We start from the raw sequence: 21427 nt of genomic DNA on the forward strand, positions 1-21427 counted from the left end.
TCACTCACACTTATGCATCAAGATCAACAACAAAGGCAACCATCCAATGGAAGGCTGCACAATGGCAGCACCCCTTCACAAGGTACATCCTTTTCGATGCAGGACACAACCAACTACGACAAATTCAGGAAGGACCATCGACCTACAGGGTCAACTTTCCTGCGTTGCTGCCAGGTCCCATATGCTTCACGGATGCCTCAATAGCCCCAAATCAAGGTACATCACAACAAAGAGCCGCAAGTCTTGGAGTTCTAATCACCAATACACAACCAAATGAAACACAAACTATCACCATTGAAGGCAACATTGGCAAAATGTCATCAGTGATAATGGCAGAAGCTGTTGCAATGGCCCTGGCTGCAAGAATTACCCGAGCTCTAAATCTTCAGTAGGCAAAGTTTTTGACAGAATCAACTCCTTCATGAACTTCAACAACAATAGTCACTCCTGGAGAACAAGGCCTCTCACCCAAGACTTCATCCAATCTCTTAGAGTGAATCCAATCAAGGTGTACAAGATTGAAGAGAAATGAATATTACGTCGCACTCTAGCAAAACAGGTTCATAGACTTATGTCTCAGCGTCTTGCACAAGCTGCTTTCTGCTCTCTTGTACAAATCCTGCTCATGTAAACCAGTGCCCAATCAAGAACGCACTGGCTTCTGTAAATATGCTGCCTTTCTGTCTGCACACAGCTCGTTGTGCTTAATGGAATGTGGTTTGTTATCAAAAAAAGATTATGTCTAGAGTATAAAAGCTATATATCTTAAAAAACAAGAACTGACTTACAATTTGAAATAGAGGCAGTATCAATTCAAATCTCAATATTTGTAAAAAAATTTATTTTTCACGAAAAAACTTAAGTCATGGTGTCTAGGCATAATACATAAATTTTACAAATGTGACATTTTTTATGTATATAAGTTAGCTGTAAAATCAAATGTTGAAGAGCATGTCAAGTGTCCAGAATGTCACATTTACAAACTCATGTGCTTCAAGGGACAATTGCATAAGCTGCTCAATTGTATGCACACTGCACTATAATGCCTTGCGAATAGCATCTTACATTTCTGTAAACTTAACTTGACACAAACCTCGATTCATGCAACCACCTTACAGAAGCTGGGTGATGTCAACAAGTATAGACTATATGTAGATAATAGACCTCTGGGGCAACTTACACATTCCTTGGGATTATTTCCCGAAAAAAATGTCTGATCTCAAAAAATTGTGGCCAAAGAGAAACAGAAAAAAGAAATTTTCTCACAACTCCAACCTAAGAACCCAGTGAATTATCAGCAACTATCAAATAGGGTGTACAACTTTTGCATACATTTCCTTAAGACTGAACAGCCAGCCTTTGTAGGTGCTCACAGAAGACCTGGAAGCTAACATCATCGGTGAAAATGATGTCAGAACCTGGAGCAACATCATGAGCTGAATTATATGTGGCCGATGGATTCAGCTTAGCCAACAAAAACCTTGCCTGCAAAGATTTGTATAGTATGCAATGTTAATAAGTTGAAGGCACTTTCTTCACAATGTGGTATGATGTCAAGGAATTTTGCACAAAATACTATCACGTGGGAAGAATCCAAGTAATTTACAGCTAAGAAGGAAAAGGTATTAATTTTCAAAGCATTTGTTGAATGTTGCAACATGAAGGTGGCAGAAAGAGAATTTGATATAAAACATGTAAAGATCACAAACCTGCGAGCCATGTTGGTCGCAGACAACTAGTCTTGGAACTGGAAATCGACCTTTTATTATCATCTGCGCATCCTCATGTGGTGCTTGTAATAGTTGTGCAAATTGCTGAAAAAATGAACAGAAAGCATCAGAATGTGGGAACACTTAGATTGTGTGCATATCGGCCCTCAGAAAGAATGTAAAACAATACATGCAACCACAATGTGTTCTCATAAAAGACACCACGTAAGGCCATTAGTGTGAAACCAGCACAACAGTGGCTACCAACTTCTAGCAAAAATGTACTCCATAAAGAAAAAGAGGAACAACATAGCTCTCTGCATCAAAAGAAGATGGGCTAGGGCTAGTAATGAAGGGAAGAAATTGTTGTGGATTATTCTAGTTACCTCATGCTCAGGTTGGTTCTGATAACCCATGTTTCTCCACTGAGCAATTGTCATACCGTGGAAAATAACAACACTAAAGTACGCATCAAGTAGCAGTATACGATCTGCTGCTATTGATGCCACATCTAGAAATACTGGAGATGGAGGTGAATCAAAAGAAAATGATATCAAGGAAGGCTGGATCATGGCAACCGAGTTAGTGATACTCTCACGATTGAGTAACATCCTGAAATACGCTGTCTCATCTGGACTGTTATTGAAAACCTGTAACATAAAATCTGATAGTATTAATGAGGCAAAAACATTTTCCAGTAAATAAGGGTGAAAATGCATGTCAGCTCACCTGAACAAATTGTGAACGCCGCAGATTAAACATAAACTGAGGGAACAATGAGAAATTTGAATGCAGGCTAAATGAAGAGGGATCATCCTTCCGATAATCCCCAAATCTTGAACAGAGACGTATGAGAGATCTATCAAGCCACCGTGTTGCATCGAACTCTTCCTACAAATATGAAAATAAAAGGTTAATGCCATGTCTCAATTTTTAAACATACATTTTTTATCAATCACAAAAGGAAAAGGGCCAAAAAAAATATCATTACAACAAACAGATTTGAAATGTCTTAACCAGAGTCCCAAGTGGCAATCAGTCAGATATTGATGAGAAGTGATAACCAATTTCCCAATGCACAACAGAACGTTCCCAGCCATGGAACAAGTAAATACAGTTCGAATAGAAAACAATGAATAGTAGTTCCAGTTGGCACATTCATGATGATAACAAGGTTAAGAATTGGTTATGTTCAAATTTATCAAACAAATTCACCAAATCAAACCAGCTTGAGTAAGAATCATTCCCACTGGTTAAAGACTGCGAACTGGTGTCAGCCATGGTCTAACAGTGTTTGATAAATGGAAATCTGGATCTCTGGTCTTAATTCAGAGGCTCTATAGAATGCTCTAAAAGCTACCTCCTTGAATAATAAAGTAATATATAGCAAATAGAGTGCAGTGGAACCATGTGTACTGTTTAAAGAAAAGATTGTAGTCCATATTCCTAGACTGCGCTAGTCTGTAACTCATAGAAACATGCCAATATACATTTAAACCAAAAATAACACAGAACAAAAAAAGAAGACTAATATGTGCATAGTAGAATGACGATTAGATAACAAAAGAACCAATACATAACTGTTACTGTTTTATAACAGCATTTAATGTTGACAGTTCAAGTGACAAGAACACATTGCTCAATTCAAGTGCACCAAAAGTTTACCTCCATCTCCATTTTCAAAGAGATGTATCTAGCCAACACAACAGCTGCAGTTTCCTGGTCAAAACCTTCAACTAATTCCTATTTGAAAAGAAAAAACTGTCAAGTCAAATGCACAAATGCTGGCACTAACCACTTCCTGGCATATCATCCAAGGAAATCCAATATATTCCCAAAAACTGAATCTATATTCGACATGAATAAGCAGGTACAGATTTGTTTGCATAAAATATCATAACAAAGAAAAAAAAAAGAAACAATGAAATCGTTGTATGCATAAGTAGTAACTTCATACCTGACCTTATATCACATGCTTCCCCACCCAAAAAAAAAAAGATATAAATGTAAATGTAAAATGTAAAAGTAAAGTACTATCTACCCAGCATGAGCATAACACTTAATGAGTACAGACTAGGATATTATAACAAAGGAAAATTGCAAAAAAAAAACAACAACACCTCGCATGGGATAATTTGGGCTGCGCAAAATGCTAGTGAGGCCTTGCATTAAAGAAATGCCAAGAGCCAAAGTCTTTTCATTTGCAGTTGCAGCGTGCGTTTCATAAAAATACTACTTCTATAGTTCATGTTCAAACAACTAAAACATTATTCACCAAGTATGTTGCATTAAATATTGAGCTGTATTTATAGAAAATAATGTACCACAAAACTAAATATTCAACGTGAACACTCCAGGTTAAAGCTAGTTGATGCAAGTTTGTTCCGGCACTTGGATTATGCTTATTCACCATGTGCTGTGAACAAATATTGACCGTGTATAAAGCTTGTCATTGGTGATTGCTTTGGTGGAAGCTCTAAAATTATTGGGTTTAAACTTTTAGAATACCTCTGATAAAGAGTTAAAGACTACATTATCAAGTCCTCATTGCCGAAAACAGGTGGAATCGGAACCTCAAAACCAGAGTGATATATGAGGAGGGTTTTGCAATTCCCTAGTAACAATTTGATCTAGAAGAGAGTATACCATCACAAACAAAGCAGAAAACAAAGTTTAAAGCTAACCTCGGTATTAGTGGATCCGTCTACCCATTTCCTGCATATTGTAGTAACTCTTATCCTCATTTGACCTTCTGGGTGTTGGTAACTACAAAAAGAATCAGAACATTTAGTATATTGAGCCATTCTTACACCAAAGGCAGCAAAAGGGTAAATACCTTGTTACAAATTGTATATACAAATGGGGATTTTGGTGTCCTGGCTGGCTCGATCGTTCACTCGGTGAGACATCAAAAAATACTGTCAGAGAAGTATTTCTATCGAGACCACACATTTTCCATGCTGCTGTATTTCCTTGACCAACAACTGTGTCAGCGCACACAGCTCCTTTCTGTGAGGTGCAAAAATCAAGCCAAATTTCAATATCTATACCTCCAATTTAAAGAACACCGAGAACACAATACAAATAGGTGTACCTTCTCCAAAGATGTGCATGGTCCAATAATACCTTGGACTTTAATATCTTTTGAACAGTTTATTTCAATTGTGCCACTGCAGAACAAGACAAGCCATGAATAATTGCATTTTAGGAGTTATTAGAATGATATCACAAACACAAAATGAAAAAGGAGGTGTTCTGAATTTGTATGTAAACTAGTATGCGAGCTTATAAGACTAATAGAAACAACATCCAGTTTATGGGCTCTTATGGTTCTCTACAATTATGGATTTGCTGGCTTTTGAGAAGCAATTCTATTGTATGTGTTTTTACTTCTAGCAGTTGAGTGTTGTTTCCTTTATGAAAGCAAAACGTATGATACAAAAGAAACATATTTGTGGCCACTTCAACTTCTCCAAGGAAATGCTTCAGGAAAAACCCCCGAAACATTACCCAACATGCTGTAAGGGTTTATGTCAAATGTATTGATTTCGTATTGTCAAGGGCAGTGAGCCCGAGGGTAGGGGGACCTCGGCTACGTAGATCGTAGCCGCTGTCCGTGATGGCCGGCCGGGTTATACCCCCTTGCCGCCGTTCTTCGTCGGTGGGTTATTCCCCCTGCCGCCGGCTTAGGTAGAAGAAGAGAGGGGATTAGATGGTAATATCTTTCTTAATTGCCAAGCGTTTGATTACAGCATATCTATAGCCTCCGGCTCAACAAAAAGAGTAACAAACTCCACTAATTAAGGACTAACCAAAAATAGCTAAAAGATCTCCTACTTTCCCTCCTAGCCACTGCTGGAGGCCGTGCCCTGCGTGCTTGCCATGCGTGCAGCAGCGCGTTCCTGGGCTCGGCGCATGTCACGGGCCCTATGGCGCCTCGTGTACACTTGTTTGAACATGACATCTCCCTCCCCGTCGAGAGCCAGCTCGTCCTCGAGCTGGAATTGGGGGAACTTGGTGCGGAACGGCGCGACGTCTTCCCAGGTTGCTGATGCCGCCGACGTGCCCTTCCATTGGATGAGCACCTGATGTACGCCGCGAGCCAGGCGGTACCGCACCGCGCGCTCGGGTTCTGGGCTAATGGCGCCATGATGCAGGAGCGGCAATGGTGGAGGCGCGGTTGGCGGCGGCCCGTGATACTTCTTGAGCAGCCCCACATGGAACACATTGTGGATGCGGGCGCGGGAAGGAAGCTCCAGCCGGACGGCGACCTCGTTGATGAGTTCGACGACGCGGTACGGCCCGAAGAAGCGCGGCTTCAGTTTGCCGCCCACAGCCTGAGGAAGAGACGACGCCGCGCGCTGACGTAGGCGAAGCAGCGCCCAATCACCGACCTGATAGGTGACGTCTCGGTGCGCACGGTCGTAGTGGCGCTTTTGGTACGCCTGTGCCTGCTCCAGACGGTAGCGGATGTCCTCCAGGAACTCCGCGCGCTCCTCCATGCTCTTGGCGACGGCCAGCACCCTGGTTTCCCCGGGTTCATAGGACCGGATGGAAGGAGGATCACGCCCGTAGACCACGCGGAAGGGGGTGTCCCGCAGGGACGTCTGGTAGGCCGTGTTGAAAAGGAACTCTGCCCACGGAAGCCACCGGAGCCACTCGCGCGGCCTGTCTCCTGCCAAGCACCGCAGGTACATGAGGATGACGCGGTTGGCCGACTCGGACTGCCCGTCGGACTGGGGGTGAAACGCCGTGGTCATCTGCAGCTTGGTCCCCATTAGCCGCATCAACTCCTGCCAGAACGTCGACGTGAACACCGTGTCCCGGTCGGAGACCATGGACTGTGGAACACCGTGGAGGCGGACAATGTCGTTGAAGAAAGCCTGGGCGACGGATTCAGCGGAGTACGGGTGTGCCAATGGGATGAAATGGCAGTACTTGCTGAATCGATCCACCACGGTGAGGATCACCGACTTGCCGCGGACCCGTGGCAGCGCCTCCACAAAGTCTAGCGCGACATCAGTCCACACGCCCTGTGGAACCGGCAGTGGAAGAAGGAGACCCGCAGGATGCTGGTGCTCGGACTTGTAGCGTTGGCAGACTTCACACGTGCGCACCCGTTCCTGCACAACTTGCTTCATGTTAGGAAAATGGAAGTCACGACGCAGCCGGTGGAGCGTCCGCTGTACGCCTTCGTGTCCGTCCTCATGTATGGCCCCCACAATTTCTTGTAGCAGCGGGGAGTCGGCCGAGATGTACAGGCGCCCGGAAAATTGCACCATGCCGTCCACCCGCGCCCAGGGAGCTGGTCGGGTGCCCGCTGTGATCTCGCCATGGAGAGCAACAAGGGCCGGGTGGTCCAGCTGGGCCTGCCGGAGCTTGGCGATGAAGTCGAAGCGCGGAGCAGAGAGGGCAAGGAGCTCTCCCTCCACGGTGTCGCGCCTGGACAGCGCGTCGGCGACGGCGTTCGTCGCTCCTGGCTTGTACTCGACGGAGAAGTCGAAGCCCAGCAGCTTGCCAACCCAGTGGTGCTGCGGAATGGTGGCCAAGCGCTGGTCCAGCAGGTACTTCAAGCTGTAGTGATCCGTCTTGACGGTGAAACGGCGCCCCCAGAGGTATGGCCGCCAGTGGCGCACTGCCTGGACCAAGCCAATGAGCTCACGCTCGTAGGCTGCCAGGGCTTGATGTCGAGGCGCCACCGGTCGGCTGAAAAAGGCGATCGGATGGCCCTCCTGGATGAGGACAGCACCAAACCCGTGGGACGACGCGTCGCACTCGACGACAAAGGGCTTGTCGAAGTCCGGCATAGCGAGCACCGGTGCCGAGGTGACCGCCTCCTTGAGGGCGAGGAAGGCCGAGGCAGCCTCAGGACCCCATGCGAAGCCCTCCTTCTTGAGTAGCGCGGTGAGCGGCGCGGCGATGGAGCCGTAGTTGTGGATGAACTTGCGGTAGTATCCCGCGAGCCCAAGGAAGCCACGCACCGCCCGCGCCGAACGAGGTACCGGCCAGTCGTGAATGGCCTGCACCTTGGCGGAGTCCATGGCCACCCCCACCTCCGAGATCGTGTGGCCGAGGTAGGCGACAGAGGCGACCCCGAATGCACACTTGGAGCGCTTGACGAAGAGGGTGTGCCGACGAAGCGCGCTGAGGACGGCGCGGAGGTGACGCAGGTGGTCGGCCCATGACTTGCTGTAGATCAAGATGTCGTCAAAGAAAACAAGTACAAACCGGCGAAGAAACGGGCGCAAGACGTCGTTCATGAGCGCCTGAAATGTGGCCGGGGCGTTGCAAAGTCCGAACGGCATAACCAGGAATTCGTAGAGGCCGTCGTGTGTACGGAACGCCATCTTGTGAACATCCTCCGGTCTCATGCGCACTTGGTGGTATCCCGAGCGCAAGTCGAGCTTGGTGAAGTACTTGGTGCCATGGAGCTCATCCAAGAGCTCGTCGACGACGGGGATCGGAAACGCGTCTTTGACCGTCACCGCGTTGAGGGCGCGGTAGTCGACGCAGAATCTCCACGAGCCGTCCGGTTTCTTGACGAGAAGGACCGGCGAGGAGAATGCGGAGTCGCTGCGCCGGACGATGCCATTCTCGATCATGGTCTCGCACTGCTTTTCCAGCTCAGTCTTGTGGGCGGCCGGATATCTGTAGGGCCGCACTGCCACTGGCGCGGTGTCCGGCTTGAGGATAATGCGGTGCGCTCGGCCACGCGCGGGAGGCAGGCCCTTCGGCTCGGCGAAAACGTCGGCGAAGGAGGCAAGCAGCTCGTCGAGGAGGGGCTCCGCCACCGAGGCAGAGTGGAGGCGCGGCGGTGTAGGCGGTGTGACGCTGCGCCAGCAAACCTGCTGGTCCGCCACCCTGAACTCCATGGTCCCGGCGGCCACGTTCCAGACAATATCACCCAAGGTAGCCAGCCATTGAGTGCCTAGCACCAGGTCATATCCGGCCAGGGGCATGATGTACAAGTCGACCGCGAACGGCCGGCTGTCGATGACGATGGGCGCCTGGCGCAGAACGCCCGGGCAAGCGATCCGTTCCCCGTTGGCCACGGTCGCAGTCAGCCGAGGCCGAGGCTCGACAGCCAGGCCGGCCCGCTGTGCGGCCACCTCGCTGATGAAGCAGTGGGTGGAGCCCATGTCGATGAGGGCGATCATCGTGGCCGCGCCCACCTGCACCTCGAGTTGGAGAGTACCGCACACTGGAACGCCGGCGACTGCGTGGAGGGAGTAGACGGGTGCCTCCTCAGCGGGCGCGTCCTCAGCCAGCTCGACGCCGTCGATGTAGAAGATGCGGCGACAGACTCTGTTGTGGCCGCGTGAGTATGGCTCGTTGCAGTTATAACAGAGGCCGAGGCGGCGCCGTTCCGCCTGCTCAGTGGTGGTGGCGCCGGTAGTGCCAGGGGCTGCGCCTAGGGTGCTGGCAGCGCCTGGACCGCGAGTGCCGGCCGGATGGGCGCAGGGAGGGCCGCCAAGACGCCTGGACGTGGAGCGGGCGGTGGCCCGAGCGCGCGCTGCGCCGCCTTGCCGGGGGTGGAGTTGAGACGGTCGAGCTCGACCAGTTCCAACGCCCGTGCCAGACTCATGGCTGCCGCGAGGGTCTCCGGCGCGTGGATGCGCACCTGGTGGCTGAGCGGGGGCAGCAAGCCGCCGGTGTAGAGCTGCACCCGCTGGCCTTCCTCGAGCCGGCCCGCGCGAGGGAGAAGCGCCTGGAAGCGGTTGGAGTACTCCTCGACCGTCCCCGTGCGGCGGCACTCGGAGAGCTCGAACAGCGGGGCGGACCGCAGCACGGGGCCGAAACGCAGGTTTAGGAGTTCCTTGAAGCGCCCCCATGGCGGCGTGCCCTCGTCCTCCTGAAGTTGGATGAACCACAGTTGGGCCACATCCTCCAGGTTGTACGACGCCATCCACACCTTCTCCTCCGGCATGGTGCGTTGCTGGCGGAAATACGACTCGCACCGATTGATGAAAATCAGTGGGTCGGACTTGCCGTCGAAACGCGGGAAGTCCATCTTCTGGAACCGCGGGGGGCGATCCGTGTGGTGCTGGCCGTCGTGGTGGGTGCTGGAGTCGGTGACGAGCCGACCTTTTCCTTCATGCCCGCCATGTCGGTCTGCATCTTTGACATGTCGGTGGTCAGGGACTGGAGCATCTGCATCACATCGGCCATGGTTGGTTGATCGCCATCGGCCATGGTTGACGGTGCGGACGTTGCCGTGGGCGAAGAGGAAGGAGATGGAGGCGACGGTTGGGATGGTGGTGAGGCTGCGGTGGAAGATTGGGTGGAGGTGGTGGGAGAGGATCGACGAGACTGAGATACCAGGTTGTCAAGGGCAGTGAGCCCGAGGGTAGGGGGACCTCGGCTACGTAGATCGTAGCCGCTGTCCGTGATGGCCGGCCGGGTTATACCCCCTTGCCGCCGTTCTTCGTCGGTGGGTTATTCCCCCTGCCGCCGGCTTAGGTAGAAGAAGAGAGGGGATTAGATGGTAATATCTTTCTTAATTGCCAAGCGTTTGATTACAGCATATCTATAGCCTCCGGCTCAACAAAAAGAGTAACAAACTCCACTAATTAAGGACTAACCAAAAATAGCTAAAAGATCTCCTACTTTCCCTCCTAGCCACTGCTGGAGGCCGTGCCCTGCGTGCTTGCCATGCGTGCAGCAGCGCGTTCCTGGGCTCGGCGCATGTCACGGGCCCTATGGCGCCTCGTGTACACTTGTTTGAACATGACACGTATGCACAGAATAGACGATTCAGTTCCACCCCGATACTCGACTACCAATGTGTAATAAGCACAACTAATTTATGTTAGGAAAACTATCAATCAATCACTTAATCCATGTACCTAGTTAATTGAAGAAAATAGCAGGCTCAAATAATTTATGCAGTTCACATAACCAGCTGTTTCTCTTTGGCATGGACAAAGAACCAAAAATAGAGCACCTGGATGTTATCTTTGGATATAATAAACCCGAAACATATACAGTGACACACTATCCAGTACTCCAGTATAATCAAGTTCGCTAGAAATCTCATTGCTGCTCTTCTTTTATATAGTTTGCATTATTTCAGCACCATTTGCACTCCTAAAGACACTATTTTGTTTGTCCTGTTAGTCGCTGAATTCTCACTCTTGGTAGTAGGAGAATTCTTACTCTCATCGAGAGAGGATGACACTAGGAGTTGGGGCAATTTTCTTGTCTATTTCTTACTCAAATGCCATGCCAACCTGAGGGGTTGGGGATACATATTTATAGGCTGCTAGCCAGCCAAGCATATGCCAAGATGCTAGTCTAAGATGCTAGTCTAAGATGCTAATATGCTGTCCTAATATGCTGTCCTCTAAGATGCTGTCCTAGCTGCTGCACTCCAGTCAAGGATGCAGCCAGACCACCATGCTGCTGGGCAGCAAGATGCTGCTGTCCTCCGGTCAAGGTACTGCTGGGCAGCAAGATGCTGCTGTCCTCCAGCCAAGATACACATGCTGCTGCAGCCCCACAAAGACTGCTGCAGCCCCACAAAAGACTACAGAGACTTATCCATCATTCTCCCCCTAAGTCTTGTGCGTCGTCTTGTGGGAAAGTTGAACCATCCCGGTCCTGGAGCAGAGCTCAAGGAACTTGATCCTCCCAAGGGGCTTGGTGAGCAGGTCCGCAAGCTGGTCCTTGGTGTTGATGTAGCTCGCCTTGATGCTCCCTTCCTCCAAACAGCCTCGGATGAAGTGGTACCTCACCCGGATGTGCTTGCTGCGTTCGTGGAACACGGGGTTCTTTGCCAGGGCCAGAGCGGACTTGCTGTCCACCCTGAGCTCCACCGCTCTAGTGTCTCTGCCGAGGAGATCACCAAGCAGTCGAGCGAGCCAGAGCGCCTGAGTCGAAGCGGTGGAGGCCGCTATGTACTCGGCCTCGCAGCTGGACAGGGCCACCACCTGCTGCTTGACCGACTGCCAGCTAACGAGGCACTTGCCGAGGAAGAAGAGGATCCCGCTCGTGCTCTTGCTGGTGTCGATGTCGCCGGCGTGGTCGCTGTCGCTGTACCCGACGAAGTGTGCCGCCCCAGGGCACCTCGGGTAGTAGAGGCCGTGGTCGAGAGTCCCCGCAACGTAGCGGATGATCCTCTTCACAGCCTGCTGGTGCTCCGTCGTCGGTCGCTGCATGAACCGACTAACGTAGCCGACGGAGAATGCCAAGTCCGGCCGTGTGTGGGCGAGGTAGCGAAGGCTCCCCACAAGACGCCGGTACTGCGTAGCGTCCACCTCCTCCGTCGTGCTGTCGCGGCTCAGCTTCAGCCTCTCCTCCATCGGAGTGAGAGCTGGGTTGCAGTCGGTGAGCCCAGCTAGCTCAACGACGCGCTTGGCGTAGGCGGTCTGTCGAAGCGTGATCCCGGAGTCATCCTGGTGCACCTCGATTCCCAGGTAGAAGGAGAGAGGCCCCAGGTCACTCATCTGGAAGGTGGCCTTCATCTCTTCCTTGAATGCCGCCACCTCCGCATCCTTGGTGCCGGTGATCACCAAGTCGTCGACGTAGACACCCACCAGCAGGGCATTTCCTCCATTGCCCCGTCGGTAGATGGCCGCCTCGTGCGGGCTTTGCTCGAAGCTCATCCCCTTTAGCGTGGAATCCAACTTGGCATTCCACGCCCTCGGTGCCTGCCGCAAGCCATAGAGGGCCTTGCGCAGGCGGAGCACCTTGCCCTCCTTGCCGGGGATCGCAAATCCCGGCGGCTGGTGCACGTAGACCTCCTCCTTCAAGTCGCCGTTAAGGAACGCCGACTTGACGTCCATGTGGTGAACACGCCAGCCCTCCTGGGCAGCTAGCGCAAGGAGGAGTCGCACGGACTCCATCCGTGCCACGGGAGCAAAGGCGTCGTCGAAGTCGACCCCCTCCTGCTGCACGAAACCTCGTGCCACCAAGCGAGCCTTGTGCTTGACGATGGCACCGGCTTCATCCCTCTTCAGCTTGTACACCCACTTAAGGGTGATCGCGCGATGACCACGAGGAAGGTCAGCAAGCTCCCAGGTGCGGTTCTTCTCAACCGCATCCATCTCCAACTGCATCGCGGCGCGCCATGCCGCGTGTCTCTCGGCCTCTGCGAACGACCGAGGCTCGCCGTCGTCACACGCAAGGTGCAACTGCGCCTCCAGGTCCTCCAGGTCGTGAGGCACCAGTCCCGGCACCGGCTGGTCGCCGAGAAGATTCTCCACCGTACGGTACCGCAACGGCTCACCGTCGTGGTACGCGTCGACGCGCTCCTCGTCGTGAGAGAGCGGAGTAGCGAGCTCAACCGGGCCGTGCTCGACACGAGCTGGTGGTGGAGTAGACGTGCCCGGAGTGGTGCCTGTCGGTGCTGGAGTGCGTGGCGTTGTCGGCTGTGGTGGAGCCGGCGAAGAGCTCATCGCAGCCGAGGTCCTGGCTGGAGAGCGTGGTGCTGTCGAAGTAGCAGGTGCCGGGGTCGGTGGAGGCTCGGAGACTGGGGTAGACGCGCTCGCCAAAGAAGAACTGCCTACTCCCCCAGCTCCCTCGAAGTGGACGTACTCGACAGTGAAGTCGTCGTACGTCGGAGCTGAGCCGTCGTCCACTGCCTTGTCCCACGCCCATCCTCGCCCTTCGTCGAACACAACGTCGCGCGCCGTGCGCACACGCTGTGTCTTCGGGTCGAGGATGCGGTAGGCCTTCGAGCCCTCCGCGTAGCCGATGAACACTCCCGGAGTGCTCCTGTCGTCGAGCTTGCTGATGTGGCCAAGCTCCTTGGCGAATGCGAGGCAGCCGAAGACCCGCAAGTGGGAGACCGCCGGCTTGCGCCCATGCCAAGCCTCGTACGGCGTCCTGCCGTCGAGCGCCTTGGTAGGCGAGCGGTTGAGGATGTAGACGGCCGTCACCACCGCCTCTCCCCAGAAGATAGCCGGCATCCCCCTCTGCTTGAGGAGGGCCCGAGCCATCCCCACAACCGTCTGGTTGCGCCGCTCGACGACGCCGTTCTGCTGCGGGCTGTACGGCGCGGAGTAGTGGCGCTGAATGCCCTCGTCAGCGCAGTACGACGCGAATTCAGCCGCCGTGAATTCGCCGCCGTTGTCGGTGCGCAGCACGCGCAGCTTGCGGCCGCACTCCGCCTCCGCAGCAGCCTGCGCGCGTCTGATGGCGTCCGCAGCCTCTCCCTTGCTGCCGAGGACCATCACCCACATGTAGCGAGAGAGGTCGTCGACGAGCAGCAGGAAGTAGCGTCGTCCTCCCGGTGTGGCCGGTGTCACCGGGCCACACAAGTCCCCGTGCACGAGCTCGAGCCTCTCCTTGGCTCGAAAGCTCGCCCGCTGGGGAAAGGGGAGTCGCCTCTGCTTCGTCAACACGCAGACGTCGCAGAGCTGCTCCACATGGTCGAGGCACGGCAGGCCTCGCACCATCTCCGTGGCACTGAGCCGCTTCAGGGCCTCAAAGTGAAGGTGCCCGAAACGCTCGTGCCACTGCCACGCCTCGTCGTCCCGACGAGCAGCGAGACAGAGGGGTTGTGCCACCTGCACGTTAAGGACGTAGAGTCGATTTGCGCTTCTGGATACCTTGGCAAGAAGGCGACGGCGACGATCCCAAATCCTCATGACTCCGTCCTCAACCACCACGCGCGAACCGTTCTCATCCAGCTGTCCCAAGCTGATGATGGAGTTCCTCAACGCGGGGATGTAGTAGACTCCGGTGAGCAGCCTGTGCTCACCAGACACGGTGGTGAAGATGACGGAGCCGACGCCCTTGATCTCCACGCCGGAGGCATCCCCAAACTTGACGGAGCCTCGGACGCTAGAGTCAAGCTCGGTGAAGAACTCCCGTCGACCGGTCATGTGATGGGTGGCGCCGGTGTCGAGGCACCACCCGTCAGTCTTGTCGTTGCCGGAGCTGTCGCCGAGGAGGGCGTGTGCTTTTGGCTCGTCGAGGTGGAGGAGAGCCGCTGCGGCCGGTGCCGCTGGAGGTAGCTCGATGCTGGCATGTGCCATGAACAGAGCCGGCTCCTCCTCCTCCGCCTGTGCGACGTGGGCCTGGCCGCGTCGTGGCTGTCGACAGTCCTTGGCCCAATGGCCAAGCTGGCCGCAGTTGCGGCAGGTGTCGTCTCGTGCCGGCTTGTGCCTGCCGGCGGCGCCGCCCTGGGCGCCTCCGCGGGCATCACCCTCGGCACGTCCTCGCGCCCCGGCCTGGGCGTCTCTGCGCGCCTTGCGCGGCTTGCCACGCTTGCGGCCGCCTGTCGCGGAAGAAGGCTCCCCCTTCCTCCGGTCACCCTGGCTGGCAAGCCACTGCTCCCGAGTGAGAAGGAGCTTCCCGCCAGTGGTGATGGGCCCCGAGAGGGACTGTGGCTCATCACTATCGACGACCTTGAGGCGACCTATCGCCTCCTCGATCGACATCGTGGAGAGATCCAGCAGCGACTCGATCGAGCGAGCCATCTGCTTGTACTTCTCGGGGACGCAGCGGAAGAGCTTTTCGACAGCTCTCTCCTCGCCGTAGGTGTCGTCGCCGAACTGCACCATCTTCTGCAACAGAGTGTTGAGACGGAGAGCAAAGTCATCAACGTCCTCACCTGGCTTGAAGGCCAGGTTCTCCCACTCCTTGCGAAGTGCCTGCAGTGTGGACTTGCGGGCGCGGTCGCTGCCGATGCGTGCCGCAGCGATGGCGTCCCAAGCCTCCTTGGCAGTCCGCTTGCTGGTAAGCGAGAACTGCATCTCGGGCGGGACTGCAGCGATGAGAGCATCCAGCGCCCGTCGATCTAGGTCGTAGTCGACGTCGCCGTACCGGACTGCCTCCCACATGTGCCGCACCTGGAGCTTTACCCTCATCACCGCAGCCCACTCGACGTAGTTGGTCTTGGTGAGGGTGGGCCACCCACCGCCGGGACCGACGTCCCTGACAACAGCCTGGAGCCCGTGGTAACCACGGTACCGATCCGGGGAGAGAGAGCCATGCTGCCTGTGAAGGCCGCGCTCTCCATCGACCCGTCGGTACCGATCCGGGGAGAGAGAGCCACGCTGCCTGTGAAGGCCGCGCTCTTCATCGACCCGTCCGCCACCGTTGCCGTGCGCGCCTCCTCCAGGAGCGCCACCGGCGCGTCCGCGCCTGTCTGGGCTGCCGCCGCGCTCGTGGGCGTGCGCGGCTGCCCCAGGAGCGCCACCGCCGTGCGCGCCTCCTCCAGGAGCGCCGCCAGCGCGTCCGCGCCTATCTGGGCTGCCGCCACGCTCGTGGACGTGCGCGGCTGTCCACTGCGCCGCCCGCGCTCGCGCTGCCTCCCTCTCTAGCAGCTCGAGGTCCGCGTCGGCGGTGTCGTCAGCGGAAATGGAGCTGCCGATGCTGCCGCGCAGAGCCTCGACCTCCGCCGCCGCCGCACGCGCTGCATTCGCCGCCGCCGCTGCTTCCGCCTCCGCTCTGGCTGCTGCCAGCTCCGCCGCCGCTAGCCTCGACGCCCTTGCCGCCGCCGCAGCGGTCTCTGCCGCCGCTCGCTCGCGTTCCTCTGCCGCGGCAAGTTCGGCCTCCTGCCGACGCCGCGTGCTCGAGGCGACCGAGCGCTGAGACTGCCCTGCGGACATGACGCGCTACCGGGGGGCTGCTGCGTGGGGAGAGGGCTGCTTCAGACGAGCTGGGAGAGGAGTGAACAGGAGCGGCCGGAGCTGCTGCTACTCTCAGCTGGGGCTGTTGCGAGGCTGGGCAAGGGGATGAGCAGGAGATGCTCAGGCTACAGGATACTACGGCTCTGATACCACTTGTTAGTCGCTGAATTCTCACTCTTGGTAGTAGGAGAATTCTTACTCTCATCGAGAGAGGATGACACTAGGAGTTGGGGCAATTTTCTTGTCTATTTCTTACTCAAATGCCATGCCAACCTGAGGGGTTGGGGATACATATTTATAGGCTGCTAGCCAGCCAAGCATATGCCAAGATGCTAGTCTAAGATGCTAGTCTAAGATGCTAATATGCTGTCCTAATATGCTGTCCTCTAAGATGCTGTCCTAGCTGCTGCACTCCAGTCAAGGATGCAGCCAGACCACCATGCTGCTGGGCAGCAAGATGCTGCTGTCCTCCGGTCAAGGTACTGCTGGGCAGCAAGATGCTGCTGTCCTCCAGCCAAGATACACATGCTGCTGCAGCCCCACAAAGACTGCTGCAGCCCCACAAAAGACTACAGAGACTTATCCATCATGTCCCACATTCCAAATAGGCAAATATTAATTTCTATTTCTATTTAAACAATTTTCTGAATTTAACAGTTCAAAATAATTTAGATCTCAAACAACGAACCCAAATTAACTCAAAATAATGAAAAAACTTGGCCAGTGGGGAAAGATTGCCCCCGCAGTATTGCACTAAGAAGAAGTTCTCAGTCAAACCAACAAACAGAACCCCCGAAGCCGGCTTCACCCTACAGGGTCACACAACGTAACCTGGGCCGACCACAACCTTCTGGGCTAGCAACCATTGCAGCTACCCCCTGGTAAGAGGGCCCAAACCAACCATGAGTGTCAAAGGCTGGTGCCTTACCACTATCTTTTCGCTTGCTAGCTATGCGATCTACTGTAATTTTCCAGGGTAAAAGTAAATATTGATAAATCATGATACAGATCTATGACACCTATATTAACTTAAGAAAGATATGTAAACACGAAAGAAAAACGTACTTGAATGAAAGGCCTAGAGACTGTTCACCTCCCTCAAAAATGCGTTTGAAAGAATCCTTGAATACAGAATGCCCAAAACTTTCAGACAAGACAACAAGGCCACCTGTTCTCTCAATAGCAACCTTCATCTCAGCTAGCCCAACCTGTTGGCATTGCAAACATTGGCAAAGATATAAAAAAAACACCAGTTCAAGCAAACATGTCTAGCAGTAGCAGGAATAAAAAATAAGAACCAGGTGTAGAACAGAGGAATCCGTAGTATAACCAGCACATGGAGTTAAAACTTTGTTAACATTTTATATTAGATATTATAAATTGTGCATTTATGCTGACAGAACACAGAAGCTCCCAAACACACCAGCAAACTTATTAATATAATTTGATGACTCATATTGTCTTGCTTAGTTGGATTCACATAGAAATTAAACAAGCACTAACAGTTGGATGTCAATGAACAATTGAACATACATACATGAAAAGAAAACAAGAGAACCATATCTAATGTCAGTGCTATAGGCTTATGCATTGTTGCTTCGTTAAGATAACCATATATGCCATAACAAAGGGGGAAAAAAATCCACTTCTATTTTTCAGATAATGTTTGTAAAATATTTCTCTCCCTAATGACATTTTTCCTTTTTAATCTCTCATATAAGTCATGTTTTAAGGTTGCCTCTCCCCGTCCAGGGGAGTTGGCACTTTCCTCGTTCTAGTACTGTCTGTTCTGCATTCCGTCAAACTTTTGTAATGTCGTTGCTTCTAGTAATGAAATTTGGTTTCAACCATGATGGAAAGAAAGTCATGTTTTAAGTCTTAAAATCTTGTGACGATAGAAGAAATTGTACCCTATGTTATGAAATATTTCCATTTTTTACGATTTGCAAGGATTTTTCATATGTCAGGAATTAAACTAGCTTCAGTTGACTCCCAACATAAAACTTATTTAATACTTCCTCCATGCCAATTATAAGACGTTTTGGCTTTTCTAGATACATAGCCCTTGCTATCCACTTAGATATATACTATGTCTAGATACATAGTTAAAGCAAGGTATCTAGATGTGTCTAGAAAAGCCAAAATGTCTTATAATTTGGGATGGAGGGAGTAGAATCTTTATGGAATTAAAAATCTGTTGAACAAGAACATATATTCATCGAGATTAACACTAAATCAAACATTGTCTAGTTATCCATCAATTCAGTGCACGACATCAATTCAGTGCACGACCAGAATCCAAATACCCAACATTCGATCTAATATAATCAAAAATCACTGGAAAATAAATTCAGGATTTTCTCTGTTTATGAAATAATGAAAATAGAAATCTTGATGCAAATGCAAGCATAAACCGTGCTAAACAATGTGCTATACAAACCTGATCGAGAGCAGATGCAAAAACATCTAACACGTGGCCTTGACTGACCAACTGCTTAGCAAGACCATCATAAAATTTAATGGCTTTCTGGAAGTGAGGAGCTGCGTCCTTGTCAAGATCCTTATGTGATCTAACTGGTTCTGACAAATCTTTTGAAACAATCTGCACTCACGAATACAGTATTAGAAAGATTTTAAAGGAAATATGAGCATTAAATAGAGAAGAATCTGCTATGAACGGGGGAGCATGATAAGTCCCGTATTTGCCTACAGAAGCTAGGCTAAGTGCACTTCAGGCATGACAACCCATACAGCAGCAATATTTTTCAATTTTTAACACATCTTAAACAAGCCAACATTCATGTACTTGAAGACTTCACAAGAATCACAAAATCGTAACACAATCATGTTAACGTAGATTAATATAAGGAGTAAAACAGGAGTGATCTTTACCATTCCAGGGCCCTCAGTACATGGACCACCTAGCAATGCAATGATCCTTGCACCTGTCCCAGGCATGCAAGCACCAAGCAACCCAGCAGCCACACTGAGCGCAACACCGGTGCACCGGATCGCACGGTTCCCGGCCTCCACTGGCCATTGGTCAGGCTGCAATTCGTCCAGCAACTGCATGGGACAAGGAACTACATCAGCTTCCAGTAAACCGAAGTCCAACGAGATCAAAACCGAAAAATCCCTCACCGTGCTGAGTGCACACTCGCACTCTGACACCGGGAGCAGGAACCTATTGACCCCGGCCGTGGACGGCGGATGCATCCCATTCACCTGCGGCCCGCCCGGTTGCTGTGGCATCTTGGGGAAGCCCGGGCGCCCAGCACCCGCCAGCCCAAGCTGATCCAAAATCTGGTCCTTGGAGATCTCCTTGGTCCCCCGGAAGACGTAGATCTTGCTGAGATCAGAGAATCCGAGCTCGTGCAGATGCACCTGCGTGCCGAAGGTGACGAGGCCCACGAGTGCGTGCTCCGGCAGAAGCGCGACGGCCTTCCGCATGGCCATCTTGACGTACTCCAGCTCCTCCTCGATGACGCAGGTGTCGATGACGAAGAGAAATACGGGCGGCGGGGGCGCCGGCGCGCCGCCTACCCCGGGGACGCCGGCTCCGCCAACGATGTACTCGACGGTGGAGCACTGCGGGAAGAGCTCGGCGGGGACGTTGGACTCAGATATGGCAGCGTAGTGCGGGGGAAAGTGGTTCCGGGAGAAGCAGAGCGGGCAGATCCAGATCTTGGCGGCGAAGTCGACGCGCGCGAAGGGGTTGAGGAGCGCGGAGCAGGGAGGCTTGCAGCGGAGCGGAGGGTAAGGGAGCGGCGGCGGGGATGCCGCCGAGGGGTCCGGGACGCGAGCGGGCGAGATGGTGGCGGCGAGCGGCACGACGCAGCGGCTGGCCTCGACCTTTGACCGTGGCCAGGTGTTCCAGGTAAGCCGCACGGCGTCAGGGCCATCCGGGTCGGCGACCGCGGCCGCAGCCGGAGCCGCGGAGGGGTCGGCGACCGCGGCCGCAGCCGGAGCCGCGGAGGGGTCGGCGGCCGACATCGGGGTGCGGCGAGCGGCGGGGCGTGCGTTCGGTGGTGTGTGGCGTTGGCTTCGTCGTTCTCGTTCGCCTGTTGCCTCTTCGGTGTGCGCCTATGTGTTTTTTTTTTCCTTTTGTTTGATTGAAAGGGGACTCCTATGTGGAGTGATGGCAATGGCCGTACGGTGAGTCCATGGCCAACTATGGGCCTGCTTGCACGTGTTTGGTTCCGAAGTAGGGAGGGAAACCAATCGATTTAATTGAATTCCGATATCACCTTTTATCATATTTTAATTTAAGTATGAATACGGATTTATATATATTTGAATATACAAAACGGATATCTTGGATTCAGATTTCTATTTGAATATTTACTCACGTCAACTCAAAATGTATAGTGTTAAATTTAACATACACCAATAAAAATTTACTACTAAGTACATAGTTTATAAAAGGGAACTAAATGAAAGTACACTTCTAATAGTCTCCAGTATCGAACTAAACTAAATTATGATGGATAATATTGAACAAAATAATAGACAAGTGAAGAAATTAAAATAAAATGGTAGAAAACAAATAGCCATTTTACTTTATCAATAGTATTGAAATTACTAAATTATCACACAAGTAGAGATTAAAGCATTTGTGTATATAACATAGACAAAGGATAGCACATAAAAATAATATAGTTATCAATAAAAATTAATAATTAAATATATCAATTAATCAATCAATATTATATTTATATAGATATTTATCATGAAATTATAAATTTATAAATAATTTACATCAATAAATAAATAAACTAAAGTACTAAAAGAATTTAAAAGAACAAATATATTAGGATTAAACTAAATTAGAATTAATTTAATCTTTATGTATCCTTAATAATTTTAAAATAATACTAAAAATTATTTATAGATGTACTATTAAATGGGTTCAATGCATTATTAGTAATAATATAAAATTAAATAATTGGTCACTTGTTATGGAGAGAAAACTTTTAAGTAGGTTCATGATACCTCGTTTTCTTCGCGGATACAGATACTGTTGGATATTGTCGAATATGGATCTAGAATCGACTAGAAAAAACACTCAAAAAACAAATTCGGATGACTCCGGTCCCTCTAAATCGAGGGGACGGAGTCGTCCCCAGTCGACGTCATGTG

At 51.7% G+C, this 21427-nt stretch overlaps 1 protein-coding gene across 1 annotated transcript; it reads right to left on the reverse strand.

The window, feature by feature from the left end:
* Nucleotides 1-989: 989 nt before the first annotated feature.
* Nucleotides 990-20389, reverse strand: LOC136486807 (protein transport protein SEC23 E-like). Its single transcript, XM_066483830.1, has 12 exons — nt 19430-20389; nt 19181-19354; nt 18729-18890; nt 17354-17496; nt 4804-4879; nt 4546-4718; nt 4394-4475; nt 3375-3452; nt 2439-2600; nt 2096-2359; nt 1710-1814; nt 990-1485 (listed from the first exon to the last, which is right to left on the reverse strand). The coding sequence occupies exons 1-12, from the start codon at nt 20279-20281 to the stop codon at nt 1339-1341; spliced, it is 2418 nt and encodes an 805-aa protein (XP_066339927.1). The 5' UTR covers nt 20282-20389; the 3' UTR covers nt 990-1338.
* Nucleotides 20390-21427: the final 1038 nt, after the last annotated feature.

The sequence above is a fragment of the Miscanthus floridulus genome, chromosome 10 (assembly GCF_019320115.1).
Source record: "Miscanthus floridulus cultivar M001 chromosome 10, ASM1932011v1, whole genome shotgun sequence".
Lineage (NCBI taxonomy): Eukaryota > Viridiplantae > Streptophyta > Magnoliopsida > Poales > Poaceae > Miscanthus > Miscanthus floridulus.

Bases quoted from the DNA above. Each gene is read 5' to 3' on its own strand.
- LOC136486807 (XM_066483830.1), bottom strand. From the start codon at position 20,281: ATGTCGGCCGCCGACCCCTCCGCGGCTCCGGCTGCGGCCGCGGTCGCC. The intron at 18,891-19,180 runs GTAAAGATCACT...TCGTGAGTGCAG, and splicing joins GTACTGAGGGCCCTGGAATG to ATTGTTTCAAAAGATTTGTC. The intron at 4,719-4,803 runs GTACACCTATTT...TGCACCTCACAG, and splicing joins CATGCACATCTTTGGAGAAG to AAAGGAGCTGTGTGCGCTGA.